General features: G+C 36.6%; 1 protein-coding gene across 3 annotated transcripts; it reads right to left on the reverse strand.

The window, feature by feature from the left end:
- Nucleotides 1–25525, reverse strand: LOC106073377 (C-type lectin domain family 4 member E-like). 3 transcript variants are annotated; one of them, XM_013233907.2, is made up of 6 exons: nucleotides 25459–25525; nucleotides 8011–8113; nucleotides 5321–5503; nucleotides 2827–3006; nucleotides 527–712; nucleotides 1–152 (listed from the first exon to the last, which is right to left on the reverse strand). In XM_013233907.2, exons 2-6 carry the CDS (start codon nucleotides 8048–8050, stop codon nucleotides 10–12), a joined length of 732 nt encoding a protein of 243 aa, XP_013089361.2. In that variant the 5' UTR covers nucleotides 8051–8113; nucleotides 25459–25525; the 3' UTR covers nucleotides 1–9. The 3 variants fall into 3 exon arrangements, with proteins under 3 accessions (XP_013089361.2, XP_013089363.2, XP_013089364.2); XM_013233909.2 differs by lacking the exon at nucleotides 25459–25525 and adding an exon at nucleotides 18800–18916; XM_013233910.2 differs by lacking the exons at nucleotides 8011–8113; nucleotides 25459–25525 and adding an exon at nucleotides 5766–5864.
- Nucleotides 25526–25725: the final 200 nt, after the last annotated feature.

Genomic DNA, 25725 nt, shown 5'->3' on the forward strand with positions numbered 1-25725 from the left:
GTTGCCATTTTATTCCACAAGTTCACAAATGTAATAATGTTCTTCTGGTGGTACTCTAAGACATCCTGCATCGAAAACACTTGAGAAACCGCTGTATGAACCACAGACAGCGCAGTCATCATTTGGATAGACGGAGCCTCCATTTGGTTCACCTGTTGTAGAGATAGATAAATAAATAACTTTAGATAGATAGATAGATAGATAGATAAATAGATAGATAGATAGATAGATAGATAGATAGATAGATAGATAGATAGATAGATAGATAGATAGATATACAGATATATATATATATATATATATATATATATAGATAGATAGATAGATAGATAGATAGATAGATAGATAGATAGATAGATAGATAGATAGATAGATAGATAGATAGATAGATAGATAGATAGATAGATAGATAGATAGATAGATAGATAGATATTGTGGTTGCCGATGATAGTATGAAGGTAGAGTAGTCCGCCTATGATTTGGATTCTGACAGAAAAGGTTTCGCACCATAGATTGAAGCTCTCACCTGAGTAAAAAACAGTGTTTTTCCAGGTAGGGTCTAACACGGTTCCATCTTCCCAGACAAATGTTCCCTCTGTGACAATGTCCGTCAAGCCCAAGAAAGTATAAGTTTTATACACATTCTTACAGAAAGACAAAAACAGGTCGAGAGAGTCTCTGGTCTTGCCTTGCATGATTCTTCCTCCAATGGCTGATGACATGGAAATCAATTTTTTAAAATAAAATTATGTACATATATAACTTAAATAAACTTAAAACCAGGGCCGGACTTGGACCACTGCAACATATGCGGTCGCAGTGGGCCCCGCACTTTCATATGTCCCGCGCTAATTCTAGGTGTAACCTATTTAATTAAAACATTATAACTAATATAAAATAGCAGGATTTCCGTGGCTTCCTGATTTTCGAGGGGCTCCTATAAATATTCTGTAATTGTAATATATACCAAAACAAATCAATGGAAATATCATGAAATTAACACTTTAAAAAATCTGAAATAAAATAGACAAAAGTGTCATTTTGGGGTGCCAATTTAACGCGCGAAAAAAAAATGACATTGTCAGCTTTCACTTAATAGAAATGTATTGTGAAAATAATTGTATTTTCTATAACAAATGCTTAATTTTGATATTTTGCTTTTTCCTACTGTCAATGTAATTAAAGATGTCTTGTTTCGCTTGAGCTGGTGAACTACTTTTTACCTCGTAGGTCTACTTCATTCAGCACAGCACAACAAATATTAATATTACGCCTTGTTTCACTTGAGCTGGTGGACTACTTTTTACCTCGTAGGTCTACTTCATTCAGCACAGCACAACAAATATTAATATTACGCCTTGTTTCACTTGAGCTGGTGAACTACTTTTTACCTCGTAGGTCTACTTCCATTCAGCACAGCACAACCAATATTAATATTGATCACAAAGTCTCCAAGTAGCAGACATTTCTTTTATTATTCATAAATGAAGATGCACATTCAACTGGCAAATCCAGCCATAAAAAGATACGTACTATATTACACAAGTCCAATGAAATATTCTAAGTACACAATTGATATTAAATCACTGATAAGACATCCTTACAGATTAACACCCCACAATTCAACTGTGGACACTTGTTTTCCCCGTGCGAGATCATGAGCAATGAATATACCATGTACTTCGAGCTTCCTAACTAATACATTCACAATAGCTATAAATAATGATATGACATCTACCTAGACTGGGCCCCGCGAAATCCGTTTCGCACAGGGCCCCTCAATTGCTACGACCGGACCTGCTTAAATCTATCTATCTATCTATCTATCTATCTATCTATCTATCTATCTATCTATCTATCTATCTATCTATCTATCTATCTATCTATCTATCTATCTGTCTATCTATGTGTGTGTATGTCAATGGACAGCTAATGCATTGTATTATAACTATCTGTGAATATCTAATTAACACTTAATGAGTCCCAACGCCAGAAAAAAAAATTAAAGGAAAGTTTCCCTTTCAGACCACATTGTCTATATAGCAGGTTATCTTTTTCTTTGGCCAATGGTTAACGAGCAGGGTGTAGTGTGGGTCAGCACAACTTACCCCCAACTAAAGTCAGGAGTTGATTGAGGGAATGTATACCCATTAGAGTTGGGTGGACTTAGGGGCGCCCCCAAAAATACCGAAGGTTTTTAAGCCAAATGCTTAACTACTCAGCCACCCCCCCTTGTGTTTCAGCAAGAACCTTGATAACTATTCTAGGTGCTTGAGAATACTGTGGGAGCGTATTAAAGGCGAGAGCTTCATGCATGCACCCTCACCAGATAATAAGTTTCTAAGTTTACACTTCTGTAACATTCATCTAACTTTAATACAGTCACTAAAGATGTTCTACTCAAACGCCAACTGTTAATGATATAACTAATCTCTTAAATCCCTACTACCGTGACGTCACTATCTGTCGCGTTCAAAGCTCGTCAGCCATGGTGGGTCTCTACTTAAGTCTAAACTAAGTATACAATGGTACTCAAACGAGACTAAAGTGTTCACTGGTGCGTGTCCAAGTTAAAGTTGAAACCATTTGTGCCGTATGTTTACACGTTTCGTATGGGAATTAATTAGTTTTCAGATATTAATTGTTGACGAGAAGAATGTACCACCAGTACGATAGCCAGCTCCTATATATCCAGGCAAAACATTATGTTAGCAGATTATGAATTTTTTGTTAGTCTATCGCCTGAAGTAAATAGTTTCAATCCTCACTGTTTGATGGGCTTTTATTTACCACATTAGTTTAGCTCTTAATGTTAAATGGTCCTACCAGAACAATTGGATTTCGCTTCAGGATAGACAGCCCAATTGGTAGTCAGGCGGAAACAGTTCACCACAGACTTGTAGACGTAGAGCTTGTAGCCCTGGGTGGCGTTGCAGTGGTCGGTGTAATAAAACTTATCGCCTACTTGATAACTTCCTCTGGATACATTATACGTTATCTTGCCTCCTGTACACACACACACACACAATTAAAACAGAATACATTCCCTCAGTCATTTTTCTTATATGTACAAAGCTTATACCAACTCACTCTGTCTGGTATTATTATTATTATTATTATTATTACAAACCTTGTACGCGTAATTTCTCTAACATCCAATTATTGAATCAAGTTGAACATTTCCACAATTATCTATTGTCGTTGACAACATACGAATCAATACAAAAAAAAAAAAAAGTTATTTTAGTAGTGGTGATTTTTCATTTTGTTTTATATAGAAAAGGGAGATAAATCTCGCAGTATTAAAAATGTTTGCGCGGTTCTTTCCCTTATATAAGTTTTGCTTTTTTTTAAAGTATTTTTTAAAATCCTGCTTGTTGTTTTTATATTCTATAACGCTTATTATAAGAACATGCTCAGTGCACAACGGTTTAAAGACTTCTTAAGGCCATTTGGGAAGGTAGGGGAAATCATACGTGTATCTGGGAGAAGGGGAGAAGGTTTCCGTGCTGTCACAGTCTCAGTTGACATTGCCTGATTTAATGTTCACGTCATGTTAAGAGGTTAAAAGACACGTGGAATTCCTGATGTAGAAAACAGGAAACAGAATGAATAAAGTTGACTTTTAGTTCAGTCAAGTGGTATCCTTTAGACCGGGCAGTCAAGTAGTTTTTTTAGGTCCGGGACGGACAGTAGCGACTTAGAAAAGTCGAGTAGAATTTTCAGTTAGGTAGTATATTTTGGGCGGTTGATGCCAGTGGTCTTTTTGAGACATGTATTTCTAGTAGTTAATCAGTATTATTCTGTACAGTGTTACCCGCTGAGATGCGGACGTGATTTGTAATCTACTCTGGAGAGTTTAACGTATTGGATATATTTGATACCGCTGTTATGCGGATAGGATTGTTTCTTGACTTGTAGCACTAACAAGAAGTGCAGTATTATTATTATTGTTGTCAAATAAACTTTATATTTGTCTGCTGAAACGGACTTAAGTCAATTTGTGGTATATATGTTTGTCACGTGTCAAGAGTACTCCTGGTAGCACTAACCCAGCATTCCACGACATTCGCATTCTTCAACATTACACCATTTAACCTACAGTGCTGTCTTTAGGCGCTAAACAAGCACAACTCTGCTCAAGACAGGATACGAGCTCGAGCCCTCTTGCTGGCGGTATTTGCATTCCTAAGTTTTGTAGCAAAACTACGGAACCAAATCAAACATGAAAACCAAAAAAAAAAAAAAAAAAAAGTTAGTTTCAGTAGCAGACGATGCAGAAGATACATATATATTATAGCTTTTATATAGCGCTACTTTCATGCTTATAGCATGCTCAGAGCGCTTTTGGTCCAATCTCATTTGTGGACCGGTGGGGGGAGGGGGTATCTAGGAGTTTGTTTTCCGTGCTGCCTTTAGGCGCTCAGTAAACACAACTCTGCCCGAGTCGGGTGTCGAACCTCGAGCCCCCTTCTAGGTAGCCAAGCCAAGTTCAAGCGCACTTGGCCTCTCGACCACGCTTCCCACCAAACACAAACACAAATATTTAACCGCAAGAATACACGAAAAGATAAATAATAGTTGATAAAAGAACAAATCTTATATTTAGTGTAATGTATCAATAACTTTGGATCAGACATGTCATTAAATTTTTCATACATCTAGACTAAAAATTATAAATCTGTGCAACGAACATACCATTTTTACAATCAATTGTTTGTGATTAGCGCAATTTCATGATTTTAGATTTCTCAATGCGGGACTAATTCAGCTTATACCACCAAGTACATTTTTTTCACTAGTTCGAGATACCAAACAAAATAATTAATATCCGATTGGAATTTTTTTTAAATTGATTCCTGTGTTGTCGGGTAAAGGAAATAACAGTGCAAAACTGTAGCATGATCTGAGATTGCGTGTCGGAGAAATAACATGTACACATTTTTTACCAGACAAACAAACAGACAGACAGAGCGAGTTAATATAGGCTATCTGAAAAAGAGTATAGGCCTACTAGCCACATATTTAACCAGAGTATACTAGCCACATATTTAACTAGAGTATACTAGCCACATATTTAACTAGAGTATACTAGCCACATATTTAACCAGAGTATACTAGCCACATATTTAACTAGAGTATACTAGCCACAAATTTAACTGGCTCTTGCAAATAACGTGATGGTTAAAAACTAGAAAATTGCCTCCCTTTTGATAGATTTGTATCGGTTACTATGAAATTATTATTGGAAGTGTTTTTTTTTAAAGTAAGGTGATCACTAAATCCTTCCTGCTGAATACGTCACAGACATGAGACTCACCTGGAGTACACAAGTTATGTATCTCATTGTACACGACACTAAAACAATTGTTAAATCTTATCCTGCAGTTGACGATACATGACGTTAAGGTTACAGCTGTCCATGGGTCTCCTATCTGTGCTGACCCGTAACTTGCATTGGTCATCGATTTGAAATTCATAAGAGTAAAAGATTTACACCCAGCTAGACGTGAAAAGTCAAATAAAAATAAACAATTAGAGCTTATCTTATATATTATGGACGTTACTTCAAAAAAGAAGATAATTACGTCCTACGCATTTCATGTGTCAATCTTGTCTTATCTTGTATGTTATAAGCTTACTTATCATAACTTCAAAGTAAAGTTCAGCTTTGTTGTATGCTCTTCCTAGTAAACCGTAGGTCACTAAAAAGACGACCTTTACATCATCTGACCTATATATTGAAAGGTCTAAAAAGAACTTACTTTATAGCCTACTTCTCGCCCCGTATGGAAATAAGTTTTAAAGTCTGTTTTACTTTTTTCTCATTACGATTTATGTGTGTGTGTGTGTGTGTGTGTGGTGTGTGTGTGTGTGTACCGAGTCTAACACGGAAGTTAAATATCGATGTTCCTGACCCAGAATGCTTTTAATGCACGGAAGTTCCGTTTGTAGTGTCGACAAGATTTTTTTGTTTTGTTCTATGCTTGCACTTGTTATTTCAACCTTTTTTTATTTTTAACTCTCATGGGAAGAGGCACTCTTTCGAATCATGGATTGCAGCCCCTTAATTGTATCGCTGTACAAGTGGTAGAAACTTCAGGACAAGAATCTCCAATTCAATTTGTGAGGTCCATACGCCTATACAGTGTGATTGAAACAAGACCTTTTAAGTATCGACCTGCACACTTGTGAGAAATCATTAAAACTTTTTTTTTTAAATAACGTTTTTATAGCTATATCTGAGAAAGTAATTGTAAAATCATCAATTATCAATACTAATTGTTTACAGGGTTGTCTACAAATCAAATTATTTTAGTATTAATGTTTTTTTAAATCTTTAAAAGCAAGTGAAATATAAATATATAACGGAAAGAACTGTACATTTACAGACACATATCTCATTACTGTAAGATTTATTTCCAGGATTTTATATCAACAAAAACTAATTTATCATTAACGAAATGTTTGCATTGAGTCATGCTTTGCTAGAGACAATGAATAATGAATTAAGTTACCACTTGATCTGAGAATGAGAAGTGGGAGAAATAACGGGTACAAAAATTGACAGACAGACAGACAGACAGAGTGAGTTTATATAAGCTTTGTAATAAGTAACATTAAGCTAGATAAAACAAGGGACGATATAAGTGAACCTAAAGTCAAAATGTAAGAAAATATAAAGAGGCAGATTGTCGGGTTGGATAATTGTTTGGATAGATTTATAATTTGTTAGGAACAAGAAATATTTGTGTAAAAGTTTCAACTTGATCCGACAACGAGAAGCTGAGGAAATAACGTGTATAAAATGTGTACCTGACAGACAGACAGACAGACAGACAGAGCTGATATGAGCGTTGTAATAAAAATTGGGAAGTATGAGACAAGAAATAAAATAAGTTACGAAGCAAATAGAAATAGGTGAAGACTCAAGCAGGATACAAATATGAAGGTTGGAACAACAGAGGAAGCCTAAAGCAAGTATAAAGCTAGAAACAAGACGTCAAGCTTAAAACAAGACGTGTAACACAACATGGAAGCTTAAAAAAGAGATGAAACTTGAGACTTGAAACATGAATAAAAGACTTTAAACTTGAAATAAGACTTGAAACGTGAAAGATCAAACATAAAACACGGAACAAGACTTCAAATATGAAACAAGGAACATGAAACAATACATGAAACATGACATGAAACATGAAACAAGACATGAAACATAAACCATACACATGAAATATGGAACATGAAATATAGAAAATGAAACATGGAACACGAAACATGAAACATGAAACAAGACATAAAACATGGAACATGAAACAAGACAAGAAACATGAAACATGAAACCAGAGAAAAAACATGACACATGAGACATGAAACAAGACATGAAACATAGAACATGAAACTTGAAACATAGAGCTTGAACAAAACTTGAAACATGGAATGTGAAACAAAACACGAAACAAGACATGAAATATGGAACAAGAGAATAACATAAAACATGAAACATTGAACATAAAACATGAAACATAGAACATGAAACATAAAACATGAAACATTGAACATAAAACATGAAACATAGAACATGAAACATAAAACATGAAACATTGAACATAAAACATGAAACATAGAACATGAAACATAAAACATGAAACATAGAACATGAAACATAAAACATGAAACATAGAACATAAAATATAAAACATGAAACGAAACATGACATGAAACATTATACATGAAACATTAAACATGAAACAAGACATGAAACATAGAACATGAAACATGGGACATGAAACATGGAACTTAAAACATGAAACGAGACATAAAACATGAACAAAACATCAAACATAAAACATAAAACATGGAACAAAACATGAAACATAAAACATAAAACATAAAACTAAACGTGAAACATGAAATGAAACATGAAATGAAACATGAAACATGAAAGAAGACATGATGCATGGAACACGAAGTCTTTAAGCTGCATTTTAAATAAAATTTCAGACTTACCTAACAGAAAAAGTAGGACATCAAACCAAAGTCGATTCATCTTCCGCGTTCAATTTTCTTCTTTCTTCGTCCAGTCACATTTTATTGTTTGGCAGAACTGAAACTTTAATAATGACATTTCTTAGTCTAACGTACTCTTACAAATGTTCCATCACATTTTTTTTTATTTTCGCATGCGTATTTAGGCTATTTAGGCAGTGAGATTCATAACAAACGAATATTCACATTTGACTAGAGTAACACCTTTAGTAAAATCACTAAATTTAGAAAGCCTTCATGACAGAAGGCTCAAAAGTAAAGTAGCAATCATACATAAAACACTGAACCATAATCTTCAAATACAAAAACAAAATTTAATAAAATACTCTGAAAGACACAAAGATAAAGGCACATTCCTCGTCCCATATGCTAGGACAAATTTGTACAAATACTCCTTCTTCCCTAGTGATATTAGAGCATGGAATGGGTTGCCTGAGCTAGCCAGGAAATCCAGTGACTTGGCAGAATTTAAGTCATTGGTTAATATGCATGACTAAATGCATGACGCGTAGGATGTAATCATCTTCTTTTTTGAAGTAACGTCTGTATTATATAAGATAAGATAAGATATTAAAGCTTTTTTTACTTGCTTATAAACTATAAAATGTTGTGTTAGTTTATAAAACAGAAATAAAAGATAACAGAAGTTGCGTGACTGTAAATCAATATGGATCTATTTCTAAGCAGTAAAGACAAAGATACAATGAGCATTGTCATTGCAATAATGAAAAAAGATCAGAAGGAGAAATCTCTAAGCAAATAATGAAAAGATTAAAACGACAATTTTAAAGAGCTTAAGCATTAGAACACTATAATATATAAAGTCTAGTAGATCTACACATTAGATTAACCTGGATTTTTTCTCAGTTTTACGGGTTTTAAATCTAACATTCATTAATTATTAAGAGAAAATAATCGCTCTATAAGCTCTATACAGAAGGAATTTCTTTAGAAGTATGTTTTAATGTTTTTTTATGTTAAAAAGAAGTATTTTTAGCGGCCCCCGAAAGGGGAAAAGACGCTATTAGTTTTGTGCGAAATGTCTGTCCGTCTGTCCGTCTGTCCCGTTTAGATCTCGTAAACTAGAAAAGATATTGAAAATCCGACATCACAATATTTTATCCTTTGATCTGCAGCACCATTGAGGTACTACACAAGATCTGTCAACCTTCTTTCTCTATTCTTATCTCTCATTTGTCTTTGATATAATTTCATTTGGATGTTCTTTCTGAAAATATTGAAGCCTGCCTGGGTGGACCACTTCGGGGGCCGATTTTAAGTTTGTGTTTCCACACAAACTGTCTTTGTAACCTTGTTTAAATAAATATTTAATTTTGTTTTATTTTATAACAATATATGTAAACATTAAATGACTGTAATAAAGTTTTTATATAAACGTTGAAAAATGTTGATATTTTTTCAACTCACAGACTGTTTACAGTTATCAAAGATGTTTGTAAAATGTTTTACATGTTTCGGATGTTCCTTCAGAGTTGAAGATAGTTTACTTCCTAGTTCAAACCTCCCGCAGGACGACGGGGGATGGGAGCGGGCAGGGTTTGAACCCTCGACCGTCGATAAATCCGAACGACAGTCCAGCGCGCAAACCACACGACCAGGCAGCCATCCTAGATTAGTTATATTGTTTGTTTTGTTGTATTAAAATCAAACCAAATTCCTTAAAAAGATATTTAACTAAGAAACTAATATCTTTAAAATATAGATTAAACTTAATTCAGCATTATTTCCACTAATTAATTCAAATTAACAACTTTTAGTTTATTACTATTTTGTCTCACTAATCATACTAATACTTAGACGTCTTAGATCTAGTCTTAGATTAGACTTAGACTATAATTCTGAGTCTTTAGATCTACTAACCATCTATTAATACTATATATTTATATTTATAGCTTTTATATAGCGCTACTGTTATGCTTATAACATGCTCAGAGCAGAAAGACATTCAATATGACACCTTCGATGAATGGTACCATGCATCATGTCTCCATATGAATACACCTGTTTATTATGCCTTAGACAACCAAGACGCATCATGGCACTGTGTACCTCAGTTTACATTAAGGGGACTGTTTGATTCCTTAGATGCGGACACTTCTAACCCATACAACATCCTAAACACCATCCCAAACCAAACTCACCAACCACTAGCTAGATCCACTCCTGTTAAATCTCCGAAAACTAATACAACAGCCTTACTAAACAAACCTACTAAAGAAGTAATACCAAAATGCCTTAAAACCTTAGTAATACATTTTCAAAGCATTAGGAAGAAAACAGCAGACTTAGAAACTTGGCTACATCCTGAAATTTATAATGCAGAAATTTTCAATAGTAATTATGAATTTTTTAGAAAAGATAGGGCTGATAATCATGGAGGAGTTCTTTTAGCAATAAAAAAGAAGAAATTACCTTACCCAACTCAAAAAATATAGAATCAACATTTTGTAAAATTAATACCACGGTGCCACCTATACATCCCTAATAATAGGCAGTATTTACAGACCGCCAAATTCTAGTTTAGAATACATGCAGGAACTATGTAATCAGTTTACTACACTTAAAGAGACAAATAAAATTGCAGATTTTTGGATTATGGGTAATTTCAACGTACCAGATATAAATTGGAAAACACTGACCTTAGATGAACACCAAAACCTTATGGACATAAATGAGCTTTTTATAGAAACTTTACACAACCTAAGTTTATATCAAGTTTGATGTTGGCTAAGTTTAGATCAAATCATTAAAAAGCCAACTAGATTAAACAACACATTAGATCTCTTCTTAACCAACAGACCTGGATTAGTAGTTGATTATGATATTATCCCTGGTCTATCAGACCATGAGATCATAAAAATACACAGTCAGATAAAAGAAGTAGCCAATATAAAACCCAAAAGAAAAATCCTACTCTGGAACAAATGCAACCTAACACAACTACACCAAGCTGCATTAAACTTTCAACAAACATTCTTATCAGAAAAAGACATTAACCAACTAGTCGATGACCTCTGGAATTTCATAAAAACTGTCTTAAAAAGATTATATAAAATCATATAACATTTAAATACACATCAAACAAAATAAATAAATGCTGGTTTAATAATAGATTAAAGAAGCTTTGTAAACAGAGGAAACCTAAATAGAAAATTTAAAGAAACTAAGGCAGAAAGAGTTTATAAAAAGTACATAAAAATTAAACACCTAACCCAAAAAGTAAGCAGACAGCTGCAAAGTGAATACATATGTAGTGGAGTGGATATCTTTTTAGAAAACACCGGCCACCTCGATATCCACGTGACCCTTCACCCTAGATGGCACCTTGTGTCCGCGCATGACAAGGCAGACCAACGTGGGCACTGTCCATTCGACCGGCATCTCGTATCGCTGTAATGTCCGTATATTACTGGACCTAAGTCATCTCCACTCCCTTTTGTGCTTGGTTCTACACCATGTGTTCGTATGGCTGCAGGTCTTTAATGTATAATAAACAGTTTTGAATCGCCCTACGAGTGGCCTTGTCCTTTAGTTTGTTCTGTGCCAAACCCACCACAGAAACTTGGTAGCACGAGTGGGGTCAGGAAGAGAGACTACACTGTGGGACCAGAAGTCGTCTCAGAATCTGCTTCCTGACAACCGAAACTAAGAAAGTGACAACCAGACGTAGATGTCAACAAGTAACAGTTAGTTTATTCCTGTTTCTGTACTTTCAAATATTTTATATTTTTTGTTTTCTCCTTTTTGTTTCAGGGTAGTTAGATTTAGTTTAGTTTATTTTAATATAATTTGCTTATATTTTCTTAATTGTGATTTCACTTCGCTTGAACATTGTTTCTGTTGAGATAGATTTCGTTATTAGGTTACTATTATTGTTAGAGTTTCTTAAGACCTGCAGCCAGATGGAGGGAAATATGGTGGAACCTAGTTCAGTGAAGGGGAGAGACGTGGGTCCCATGTGCAGTGGAGGAGAGCCGGAGGGAATGGAATGTGTCACTAAGGGGATGTTGACTCGACTACAAGCTGAACTTGAGGCATTGAAGCTGGTCTGTCAGCGCCCTCACTACATCATAGAACCTGCTAGAAAAATTAGACATTTCAGTGGGGAAGGCAGAAATGATGAAGTTTCAATTGAAGATTTCGTCAGAGAAATAAGAGATCTATGGGAACTTCGACCTTACCTCTCGCCTCAAGAGAAGACAGCAACCATCATTGCGAATATAAGTGGTCCAGCTAGAGTAGAGGTAGATCTTCAGCCACCTCATATCAGAAGTGATCCAGAAGCTCTGCTCGATGCACTTACCTCTGCGTTTGAAGTAATCATACCGGTGCGAGAGGCAGAGATAACATTTCTGATGTCGCAGCAAAGAAGAAGTGAGTCACTGCTCGAATTCTCTCACCGACTATTTAAGGAGTTCACAACGGCCATAAGACAAGAAAAAAGAGAAGGAATAGATTGCTTCAAGGAGGAAAGATTGAGGGACCAATATGCCTATGGAGTCAGAGATCCAGAACTTCGCAGAGAGCTGTTTAGGTTCATAGTGCAACATCCCCAGATAAGTTTTCAAAGTCTACGAAACTATGCATTTAAGTTGGAGAACCAGAACAAAGATGCAGCTCGAGCCCAAGAGCAGTGGTCTGAGGTTCTCTTAGCAAAATTGGCCAAGTTAGAGAAGCAACTTGAAGAGATAAAGGGGTCAGGCTATAACATTCTGCTAAGTTCAACTAACGCTAACTCACTCTCTAGTCAACAACACCAGGGGTCTGGTTATAACAGTCTGCCAAGCTCAACTAACCCACTTTCTAGTCAACCACATAGTCAACGCAGACCAACACAAAGACACACGAAACATAGCAACCAAAACAGAATTCGACCAACAGCACCGCCGGGTCTTGTGTGGTTAAGGACGAAGAGAGGATTCTTCCCATACACTGATGATGGATCACCAGTCTGCAGCCAGTGCTGGGAAGCTGGACATGTAAGGCGTCACTGTCAGCAATTACCACAACTCACAGCGGAGGTTCAATCTGTGAGCAACAGTGAACCCATTGTTTCACAGCCAACCCACCAAGTAGAACAACGAACCAATGAGCAACAAGCTGATGCAATGTACAATACAGATGCAAGTCACTCAATTCAAACATCGAGAAATAGAAACTTTAACTCTGGGCAGCCAAACAAGAACAAGCATAACAGAGTCCAGAGGCCAGATAGACAAAGAAGAAACTACAAGCATTTTAACCAGCCACAAAGACGATTTCGCTCACTGCTCCCTATCACACTTTCTACAGCTTCCCAGTCATTATGTTTAGAGAAAGACAGACCACTCTGTATGACCGATGGAACCAGCACGTTACAAACTGGAAAGATGTTTGTCGTCCCAGAAGACACTGACAAGAAACAGTTGTTTCGGTTTTCAGAAACCTACTAGGCTGAACGCCCCGGGACGGGTCGTTTCAAGCTAGGGGCTCTGTAGTGGAGTGGATATCTTTTTAGAAAACACCGGCCACCTCGATATCCACGTGACCCTTCACCCTAGATGGCACCTTGTGTCCGCGCATGACAAGGCAGACCAACGTGGGCACTGTCCATTCGACCGGCATCTCGTATCGCTGTAATGTCCGTATATTACTGGACCTAAGTCATCTCCACTCCCTTTTGTGCTTGGTTCTACACCATGTGTTCGTATGGCTGCAGGTCTTTAATGTATAATAAACAGTTTTGAATCGCCCTACGAGTGGCCTTGTCCTTTAGTTTGTTCTGTGCCAAACCCACCACACATACACAATGTAATATCTAAAGATATAAACAAAAATCTATGGTCATACATTACGTTAAAGAAAATGGAAACAACAGGCATAGCGCCATTAAAAGGAGAAAACTTAACACATAATGATAATGAAACTAAAGCTAACATCCTAAACAAATACTTTGCATCAGCATTTTCAGCCCCAGGAGAGAAAGACATATTACTTAATTTGAACCAAGTAGACAACATAGAAGATATAGAAGTACAAGAAAAGGGAATTCAAAAACTATTAGCCAACACCAAACCAAATAAAGCGTCTGGACCTGATGATATTCCAGCTAGATTACTCAAAGAACTAAGCAATGAGCTAGCCCCAGTGTTCAAAATACTCTTTCAGGCATCTCTTAATCAGGGCAGAGTACCAAGGGACTGAAAAGAAGCTAATGTCACCCCCCTATTTAAAAAAGGAGAAAAATCTGACCCAGGAAACTACAGACCAGTATCACTTACTAGCATCACATGTAAAATCCTAGAACACATAATATGTAGCAACATCATAAACCAATTAGACAAACATAATGTCCTCACACCATACCAACATGGCTTTAGGAAATATAGATCATGTGAAACACAACTAATAGGTCTTATTGATGATTTTTCAAAAGGTTTAGATAATAGTGAACAAATAGATGCTATCTTACTAGATTTTTCAGAAGCCTTTGACAAAGTTCACCACCATAGTTTGCTTAAAAAATTAAAATATTTTGGCATTGATGATCCATTGCATCAGTGGATTAAAGATTTTCTGATAGGGAGAGAACAACCTGTAATAATAAATGGCTCTAAATCAACACCAATAACAGTAAACTTAGACGTACCTCAAGGAACAGTCTTAGGTCCACTACTATTTTTAATTTACATAAATGATTTACCAAATTGCATTAGTTCAGAAACAAAAGTCAGATTATTTGCAGACGATTGCATAATATATAGAACAATAAAAACAACACAAGATACAGACATTTTTCAAAGAGAATTAGATGAATTACAGAAATGGGAATCAAATTGGAGCATGTCTTTCCACCCAGAAAAATGTCAGTTATTAAGAGTAACAAAAAAACTAAAACTAATTAATTCCACTTATCTTATTCTTGATAAAACATTAACACAGACTAAAAACTATAATCAAATAAGAACATAAAACTAAAATGTTATTTAACCTTGGTTAGGCCAATAATAGAATATGCATCCTCCGTTTGGGACCCCTCAACTCAAGAAAACATTAAGAAACTGGAACAGACACAAAATAGAGCAGTGAGATTCATAACAAACGAATATTCACATTTGACTAGAGTAACACCTTTAGTAAAATCACTAAAGTTAGAAAGCCTTCAGGATAGAAGACTTAAAAGTAAAGTAGCAATTATACATAAAACACTGAACCATAATCTTCAAATAAAAAAAAAATTAATAAAATACTCTGAAAGACAAAGAAAAAGGCACATTCCTCGTCCCATATGCTAGGATAAATTTGTACAAGTGCTCCTTCTGCTATTAGAGTGTGGAATGGGTTGCCTGAGCTAGCCAGGAAAACCAGTGACTAGGCAGAATTTAAGTCATTAGTTAATATGCATGACTAAATCCTTGACGCGTAGGACGTAATCATCTTCTTTTTTGAAGCATCGTCTGTATTATAAAAGAAGAAGAAGACAATGAATGGTGATTGTAAGAAACACTCTTCAAGTAATCCTTGTCAAAATATCACATTATAGATGTTGACAATCATTACCAACTTGGACCAAATTCATTGTAACTTGAAACTTCTTAGCATATTATATAGAAAAAGAATGTCAGTCCAAAAGGCTCACATTATAATGAACGAAACGTAGATATATAAGTAATTGGAGCTCTTCTTTTGCAATGTTTACATTCCTCCAAAGAGGAGTAATTCATCATGGAATTGACGACTGTTTGTTGTGTCAGTTAGTTCCCCTTTGTTTCTGTTATTGATCACGCTAGACCAGACTGAGCAAAAAAAACTATACCGAACATTGACCATGGTCATGTTATAGGTGGAGTAACAAGCAGGCAATAATGGACAGTTCAATAGTGTACTAGGTGTTATGCCTGTGTTTAGACTTGTGTGACGTCAAATACATTGACTTTTAGAGTTAAAGCCTGTCTCGTTTTCAGTACAAGGCAACACTGAAAGAATATGAAAGCTATTCGTGATCAGTCAATGAACGAACAAATGTATGTATGGCGAATGCACTCAAATTTTATTCATTCTCCCTCTCTCTCTCTCTCTCTCTCTCTCTCTCTCTTCATCTCTTTCTTTCCTATCTTTCCTCCTCCTTTCTTTCTCTCTTCATCTCTCTCTTGTGTCATTTTTTTAAAATATCTTGCTCAGTAAAAATAAAATAACACTCGATTTTCCCAAAAATATATTATAGATAGAGAGTGAAGGGAAGAGGTGATAGTTCAGACACTAGACCAGCAGAAAAGACACTCATCTCATCTCGCAGAAAAGACACTAGACCAGCAGAAAAGACACTAGACCAGCAGAAAAGACACTCATCTCATCTCGCAGAAAAGACACTAGACCAGCAGAAAAGACACTAGACCAGCAGAAAAGACACTAGACCAGCAGAAAAGACACTAGACCACCGGGTCTGACACCCGAAATTCACGACCTGTATGGCGACATGTATGCACTACGCAAGACAGCAGGGTTTCTGTCCAGTGCTTTTACCAAGAGAGGATTTGAGCCTCTCAAGCCCTTACCCAAATGGAGTTTGATGATGATGATGATGATGATGATGACACTAGATCAGCAGCCAATGATTGACACTAGACGTTAGACACAGACAAACACAAACTCGACCATCAGGTCAGACACTAGATCACCAAATTAGAAACTCGACCATCAGGTCAGACACTAGATCACCAAATTAGAAACTCGACCATCAGGTCAGACACTAGATCACCAAATTAGAAACTCGACCATCAGGTCAGACTAGATCACCAAATTAGAAACTCGACCATCAGGTCAGACACTAGATCACCAAATTAGAAACTCGACCATCAGGTCAGACACTAAATCACCAAATTAGAAACTCGACCATCAGGTCAGACACATGACCTTCAGATCAGACATTAGATCAGCATATCAGACACTGGACCATCTGGTCAGACACTAGAAAAGCAGCCCATGATAGAAACTAGAACATTAGCCTAGCATTGACACTAGAACATTAACCTATTATTGACACTAGAGCAGCAGCCGAGATAGACATTAGAACATTAGCCTAGTATTGACACTAGAACATTAACCTATTAGTGACACTAGAGCAGCAGCCGAGATAGACATTAGAACATTAGCCTAGTATTGACACTATAACAGCAGCCCATGATAGAAACTAGAACATTAGCCAAGCATTGACACTAGAACATTAACCTATTAGTGACACTAGAGCAGCAGCCGAGATAGACATTAGAACATTAGCCTAGTATTGACACTATAACAGCAGCCCATGATAGAAACTAGAACATTAGCCAAGCATTGACACTAGAACATTAACCTATTAGTGACACTAGAGCAGCAGCCGAGATAGACATTAGAACATTAGCCTAGTATTGACAATATAACAGCAGCCCATGATAGAAACTAGAACATTAGCCAAGCATTGACACTAGAACATTAACCTATTATTGACACTAGAGCAGCAGCCGAGATAGACATTAGAACATTAGCCTAGTATTGACACTATAACAGCAGCCCATGATAGAAACTAGAACATTAGCCAAGTATTGACACTAGAACATTAACCTATTATTGACACTAGAGCAGCAGCCGAGATAGACATTAGAACATTAGCCTAGTATTGACACTATAACAGCAGCCCATGATAGAAACTAGAACATTAGCCAAGTATTGACACTAGAACATTAACCTATTATTGACACTAGAGCAGCAGCCGAGATAGACATTAGAACATCGCCTAGTATTGACACTATAACAGCAGCCCATGATAGAAACTAGAACATTAGCCTATTATTGACACTATAACAGCAGCCCAACGTAAAAGCTAGAACAGCAGTCTATTATAGACACTAGAACAGCTGATCACTATAGACCAGTGATGCCCAACGTAATTCCACCTGTGGGCCATTTTAATTTCCGACATTCATGTCGCGGACCGCATGACCAAAAAGATACCTAAAATAAAAAACGAGAAGAAATAGACTTAGAAAGGAAAAGAAACCCGTGGATCCTAGTACTTACATTAATTCATGAGAAATTTGAATCATATTTTTACGCGTTGAAGAGAGGTACCGTCTCTCTACTTAAATTTGAGCCACGTTGCAGTTTTACCATCGACTCATTCATCTCTTTTTTGGTAAATATTGTCATAAATCAATGATAAATCCTCCAATCTGTAAGCGTAACAATCTTATATTCGGGGCTAAAAAAAAAGAATGTCTCCATATTAGTTTCATAATGACGTTTAATGTTGTTTTAAAAAAAAGTAACAAATAGCCACACTTTCTTTATAAAGCAAATATGTTGGCTTATTATCATGCTCCACACAAAGTAAAGATCCGTTTACTTTTTCGGTTAGATTCTACATTCCGAATCTCATTTTAGAAACACACAAATGTTAAAGGTCATGGTACCAATCCATCAGAGAAAAAAGTGAGATCCGAACATAAGGAAAGATACATTGTTCAACTTTTTTTTTTCTACACTTTATACCGACGTTTCGGCGGGCCGGATGGAACCACGTCGCTGGCCGGTTATGGCCCGCAGTCCGTATTTTGGGCATCACTGCTATAGACTATAGACACTAGAAGAACAGTTCGTGCAATCGTAGACTGTAGTTACGTTAAAAAACAATTGGCGAGTTTCGTATCTTGAAAGAAAAAACCTAAAGTTAATCTGTCAACAATCTATCAAACAGTTTTTTTGCAATATTTACCCATGCACTGGTCATCAAAGTGACATTCTATGTAAGTATCCTACAATGACGGCAAGAGAAGAACATAATGCCACTTGTCCATTCATGTGTCATTGGGCACGACATCTAGCGACGGACATAAACGTATTGAATGTCTTTCATTGTACGCTGGTAGTTTACATAATCGTCTCCCCCCCCCCCCCCCGCCAAATCCCCCCCCCCCCCCCGTTGTTTCACAGATCATCAATAACTCGATGATGATCGATGCTTTTAAGTGTCATGCTCAGGAAGTGATTTGTTTGTATTGCATTGAACTTCACTGGAGTAGATCGCTATGTATAAGACACAGAACACTCCCCACAAAAAGCCGATTCTTGTAACTAGACATTTGTCCCCTGCGTTCTGATGTAACTAGACATTTGTCTCCTGTGTTCTGATGTAACTAGACATTTGTCCCCTGCGTTCTGTTGTAACTAGACATTTGTCTCCTGCGTTCTGTTGTAACTAGACATTTGTCCCATGCGTTCTGGTGTAACTAGACATTTGTCCCCTGCGTTCTGATGTAACTAGACATTTGTCTCCTGCGTTCTGTCGTAACTAGACATTTGTCTCCTGCGTTCTGTTGTAATAGACATTTGTCCCATGCGTTCTGGTGTAACTAGACAATTTTCCCCTGCGTTCTGATGTAACTAGACATTTGTCTCCTGCGTTCTGTCGTAACTAGACATTTGTCCCCTGCGTTCTGATGTAACTAGACATTTGTCTTTTGCATTCTGTTGTAACTAGACATTTGTCTCGTGCGTTCTGATGTAACTAGACATTTGTCCCCTGCGTTCTGTTGTAACTAGACATTTGTCTCCTGCGTTCTGATGGGCATTCTTTGACATAGTTCGTATCTAATTTAGTCGTCTGTACTGACAGTTATTTTGGTACATACCGAGTGAAGTTTTATTTTAATAATTGTGTAAAATATGACGAAGGACTTACAGCTAGACTTAAACAGTAATCTTATGTATGTATGTTTGGATTTTGTCGGCTTGTTTTTATTTTGTAGAATGCTTTGTTTTAATGTCTTATTGCTAAATTTGCCTACACCATTAAAGAAGGTCACCACATTAGCATTTGATCATAAGCCTCTATTTTTATAAAAAGCTACCCTTATCATCAATTGATCATGTATAGTGGTGTAGCTAGGGTTTTAGGGACCTGGAGGGGATTCGACCTTTTTAGGACCCCCTGAATTTGACATTCCGCATCATGACAAGAGATAATGTTTTTAATAAATATATGTCTAAATTCAAATGGCACAGTATATAAGAAAAATTGACAGAATATAATCTTTAAACCAAAGTATAATGCGTAATAAATAGCCCAAAATGATACTCCCTTATTCTTTTTAAGGACAGAATAGAAATCTGCAACCGTCATGCCTCGAGTTTATAGACACTTTAAAATACATGATACGAAATAGCAGTATTAACCCTTGTGTTAGTGTGTACTATGATGAAAGTGTAAAAAAAATGTAGTAGATCCTTATAGTTTTGTATGTACCTACTTTACACACAGTGCCCAATCACGAGTAAGGTGTAATCAATACAGATCATATTATTAGCCAAAATTAAGTGACGGTTTTAACTAGGGGTTAGTACGGGTGGATGTTTATAGTGACGGTCAAGCACTGATAAGTTACTTAGGAAAACATGTCCAGCTTCTTTTACGCCTGGGTGCTCATTCACCAGTTCAACTGAAGCGTTGGATTTGGGTCTAACATAAGTTAAAACCTCATTGAGCATGTACATAAAATAATTTGAAAAGGGTAAATATCTTCTACCCTTTATGAGAATCGCGTTTGACTTGTGACGTTTTAAAATATTCTTTCCCGATTACGATTTCACATGTATCTGCAATCTGTTCTTGAGTTACAGCGATGCATCTAAGCGTAACTAATGCAAAATCTCTGTAGTCTCGCAGTAATCGTGTTTCTCCAAGACCAATCGTTATAGGTTTAGACCAAAAGCTCATTGGCACGTCACATGTCTGTACGTGGAAAAGTGCCAGTGGTCTAAATTGTACAAAGGGTGTGACTTTGAAGGTCAGTGTTGAGGCCTTTTTAGAACGAATGAACTCGATTTCACACCTCTGCTATCAACTTCAGTAGAAGGAAACTTTTTAATCACGCAAGACCCATAATTTTTTAAAATGTTTTGCCTCAAAAACGAAAGTGGAGAGTGAAAATGGGATTACCCGTTTAGCCGACATATTGATATCAACTATAAATTACTGTGAAAAAGAGTTTACCCGATTTCTTAAAAAAAATATTCTTTAAGAGATAAATTGGGCTATTTTTAAATTTATTTTTAAGGGCATTCCAGTTGTGGGAAGGACATTAAACATGTAGAACGGTCTCCGACAGGATATAAGGAATATTTAGCCCAAATTGTATCAACATTGTTCAAACGGTTCTGATTTTTACACTGGACATACCTACATACATTCTCCTTACATTATACTTTATATTTAAGATTAAATATGTGTCCCGCGACCTACGTGAAGTCACTTGACTCTACCTGTTTATTTCGTTGGTCATTGGATCACAAGAAAAAGAATGCAAGGGTTAGGAAACTTTGGAAGCCTCTCTCCATAATCAATATGCTTTGAGATACAGGTGTGGATATAGAAAATAATATATGCATTAAAGTAATTTATCCAAAGCAAATGGATTCGTTTAAAAGGTGTGTTTGATAACTCTTTTTTTTTTACCCATCTGTAGTTGTGCTGGGTTGTTTCTTATTTAAAGTACACATTACATTTACAGTACAATACTAATGTCACCCCATAATTAATATTGCGATACTTGTCAGTTGCGTGTATTGGGAAACTAAAGCTATTGTTTGTTTATTATTATTTACGTTTGAAAGAATTATATCCCTTTGTTTATATATAACCATGGCGTGTAAACAGTGTGCATGTTATGTTGACTGTATGTTTTGAGTTCGTTGTATGTCAACGGGGTAGTTTTGTGCGCAGCTGGAGGCTGGAGGTAGCTGTTACTGAAGGCCCGAGATGACGTGACTTTGGTTGCTCCTAATAAAATAGAAAAAAAAACAACTTGTTTTGATTCTTCAGCGAGGTCCCCACCAATCGGAGGCCTTAGGTTGTTTTACTGTGTTTTTCGACATATAAAAACCATTAGAGCTGGATGGACTTAAGAGGCGCCTAAAGATTCCTAAGAATCTCAGACTTCAATGACTTGGATGGCTGCCTGGTTGTGCGGATGGCTGCCTGGTTGTGCGGTTTGCGCGCTGGACTGTCGTTCGGATTTATCGACGGTCGAGGGTTCAAGCCCTGCCCGCTCCCATCCCCCGTCGTCCAGCGGGAGGTTTGGACTAGGAAGTAAACTATCATCAACTCTGAAGGAACATCCGAAACATGTAAAACATTTTACAAACAAACAATGATTCGAACCCGGGACCTTCGGTTAGGAAGCCAAGTGCTCTACCGCTCAGCCACTGGGCCTCCCTGTTGCAAACTAAATAAGTTCTAAGTTGTAGTTGCATACCTAACCAACACTCCCTCTATTCTCTACACCGGATACACCAATTAGCCAGACGCCATAGATGAAAATGTCCGACTAATTAAAAAAAAAACAATTCTCAGCAAGAGACAGAGATAAAGGGACATTCCTTATTCCATATGCTAGTACATAGTTGCAGAAATACTCCCTCTTCCCTAGCGCTATTAGAGCATGGTATTGGTTGCCTGACTCAGCCAGGAAAACCATTGATTAACTTGCATGACTAAATTGACACGTAGGACGTAATCATATTTTTTTTTAAGTGACGTCTCTAATATATAAGATAAGATTAAATATCTGGATTGGTACATAAAATATTACAACAGTAAAACACGTGGATTACCTTGGATTGATACTGAAGTATTTAAATTAGTGAAACTTATTGATTATCTGGATTGATTCTAAACTATTGTATTTGTGAAACTCCTGTTTTAATCTGAAACTGAACCTTATACCATTTATATTAGTGAAACACATTGTTTATCTGGATTGATAACAAATAATTGTATTATTGAAGCACATTGCTTATCCGGATTGATAACAAATAATTGTATTATTGAAGCACATTGTTTATCTGGATTGATACTTAAATATTGTAAGGCAAGATAAGATAGATAGAAAAAAGCAAAGGCAAATTTCATGCAGATACAAAATAACTTTAAAACCTGCTTTTATAAAGTGAAATCCAATTTGTCTACAGAAATAATCGCAAAGTTTAAAGACATAAAAGTCTATGGAATGCATGCATGTATTTCTTGGACACAACGATCTATTTGTCTCAATAACGATTGGTGGGATGGTGAAGTGCCTTAAGTGCTCACGCTTTCAACAAATCAAAAATGTCTATAAACAAAAACTCTTTCTTTTGAGCACTAGGTTTAGCATAGGTTCCCATGTTTTATTTGTTTTTTCCATTTCGGTTTTCCTTATATTATGGGATAGTGTACGGCGATGTCAATGATTGTAAAGGTTGTTTTTTTTTAAATCAATAAACTACAGATCAGGGCGATTAAAAACCACAGTTTTGTGAGTCAAAAGAGGCCTATTCCAGTTTAATAAGTGATCGGTTGACTCGAGAACTTGTGGCGAGTATTTGTAATACGGAGGAATATACTCATTAACCCTTAAAGTGCTGAGCTGTTTTTTCAGTGAGTGCAAACAAAACGGAATTACAATTCTGATGTTTAGAGGTTGATTCGAACCCGGGACCTTCGGTTAGGAAGCCAAGTGCTCTACCGCTCAGCCACTGGGCCTCCCTGTTGCAAACTAAATAAGTTGTAGTTGCATACCTAACCAACACTCCCTCTATTCTCTACACCGGATACACCAATTAGCCAGACGCCATAGATGAAAATGTCCGACTAATTAAAAAAAAAACAATTCTCAGCAAGAGACAGAGATAAAGGGACATTCCTTATTCCATATGCTAGTACATAGTTGCAGAAATACTCCCTCTTCCCTAGCGCTATTAGAGCATGGTATTGGTTGCCTGACTCAGCCAGGAAAACCATTGATTAACTTGCATGACTAAATTGACACGTAGGACGTAATCATATTTTTTTTTAAGTGACGTCTCTAATATATAAGATAAGATTAAATATCTGGATTGGTACATAAAATATTACAACAGTAAAACACGTGGATTACCTTGGATTGATACTGAAGTATTTAAATTAGTGAAACTTATTGATTATCTGGATTGATTCTAAACTATTGTATTTGTGAAACTCCTGTTTTAATCTGAAACTGATTAACCCTTAAAGTGCTGAGCTGTTTTTTCAGTGAGTGCAAACAAAACGGAATTACAATTCTGATGTTTAGAGGCTTAACTACCATACGCGTTTTAAGGGTTAATCAACAAATTTGGCTACCCACAGAGGAGAAGGAAAACTCTGAAATTCAAACCTCTGTTGCCTTGCAGCTATACCCAATCATGGGAAAGGCTTCGGGAGTCAACCCTGAGAAAAAAAAAACAGTAACTGGCAGCCCTTAGGATGTTTGCAGCACCCAGTGCTACACCCTGACAGAACCTGCGACTCCGCTGACCCTAAACTGTATCGGTACTGCCGTTCCTTTGGATGCATCAGCTGCGTGGAGAAGGGGGGGGGACTGATGTGTGGGCGACATCGTTCCGAACACAGCTAATGCCCAATCATTCATGTCATTTCCATGAGATGGTCCATTATAGTCGCTTCGCGACTGAAGGAGGCCATAGATCAATAGCCCATTCTATTTAAAATCCGCAAAATGGGATTGTAATATTTCTAAAGTTTGAAAAACTAAAGATCATTACTTTTTCTGAGCCAGAAGAATAAGTTTCAAGATTCATAAGACGAATTCCCAAAGAGTATGAAAAATAGTTACATGTCAAACAATCTAGTACGTAATTTGGACAAGTTTCCGGTTTAGGTATTATATATATATATATATATATATATATTATATATATATATTGTTACGATTCTCATACTATCCAGGCTCTCTTCAAACTGCACCACACGACACAACGAACTTAAAGAACCTCACAACTCATCAGGGCTCCAAAGTAACAGTAGCAATTTAATTTCAAATACATTACAAATACTGTACAGTTGGCAACAATATTACACAAACTGTCCAAAATCCCAAGCCTTGCTCCGCCTGACTTCACACACCGTACTGTTTCTAACTTCGCCTCGTACTGGTCACATTGCGAGGTAACGTTGAATTCCCGTCTTTCTGACACACTCGCTCTTATATACTGTCTCTACTGGCCTTCTAGAATCGGATGGAACGTTCTTGACAACTCAGAATGATCACAATCGCCGTGACTTGCGTGCGTAATGTTTACACACAGGTCGTTGCCGAACTGGCGTGTACTGTCACTGGTCACAGTTGACCGCTCGTCCTGCGCTGGACTGGGACGATTTGCGTCGGCTGACTACACACACACCACTACCCCCATCTGTGCCACCACCAGGTTTATAACAATATAATATAATATAATATAAATATATGTGTGTGTGTGCGTGTGTCTGTGATAAATATTCTAGATTTAAGTTTTTAAAAATCGGGTAATGTCTCTGACCTAAAAATATTTAAAGTTCAATAAATTAATGTCACTGACCTGCAAAAAGACAGATGAAACAATTTGTCGGCAAAAACTTTAAAAGTCTTTAGTGGTTTAATAATCTGGTGTTAGGCTTTGAAGCGAGTCACAATTTCATTAAAAACACAAACATGTAAGAAGATCTCTCTCTTCCCAGCACACACACGCGCACACACACACATACACATACAAACACATACACCTATTTGCCAAGACAAACATTTTTGCTCGTAGGCAACCAAAACACTGAAATTTAAATCTCAAAAACTGAACGTCGTCGGTGTC

This window comes from Biomphalaria glabrata, chromosome 2, assembly GCF_947242115.1.
Source record: "Biomphalaria glabrata chromosome 2, xgBioGlab47.1, whole genome shotgun sequence".
NCBI lineage: Eukaryota > Metazoa > Mollusca > Gastropoda > Planorbidae > Biomphalaria > Biomphalaria glabrata.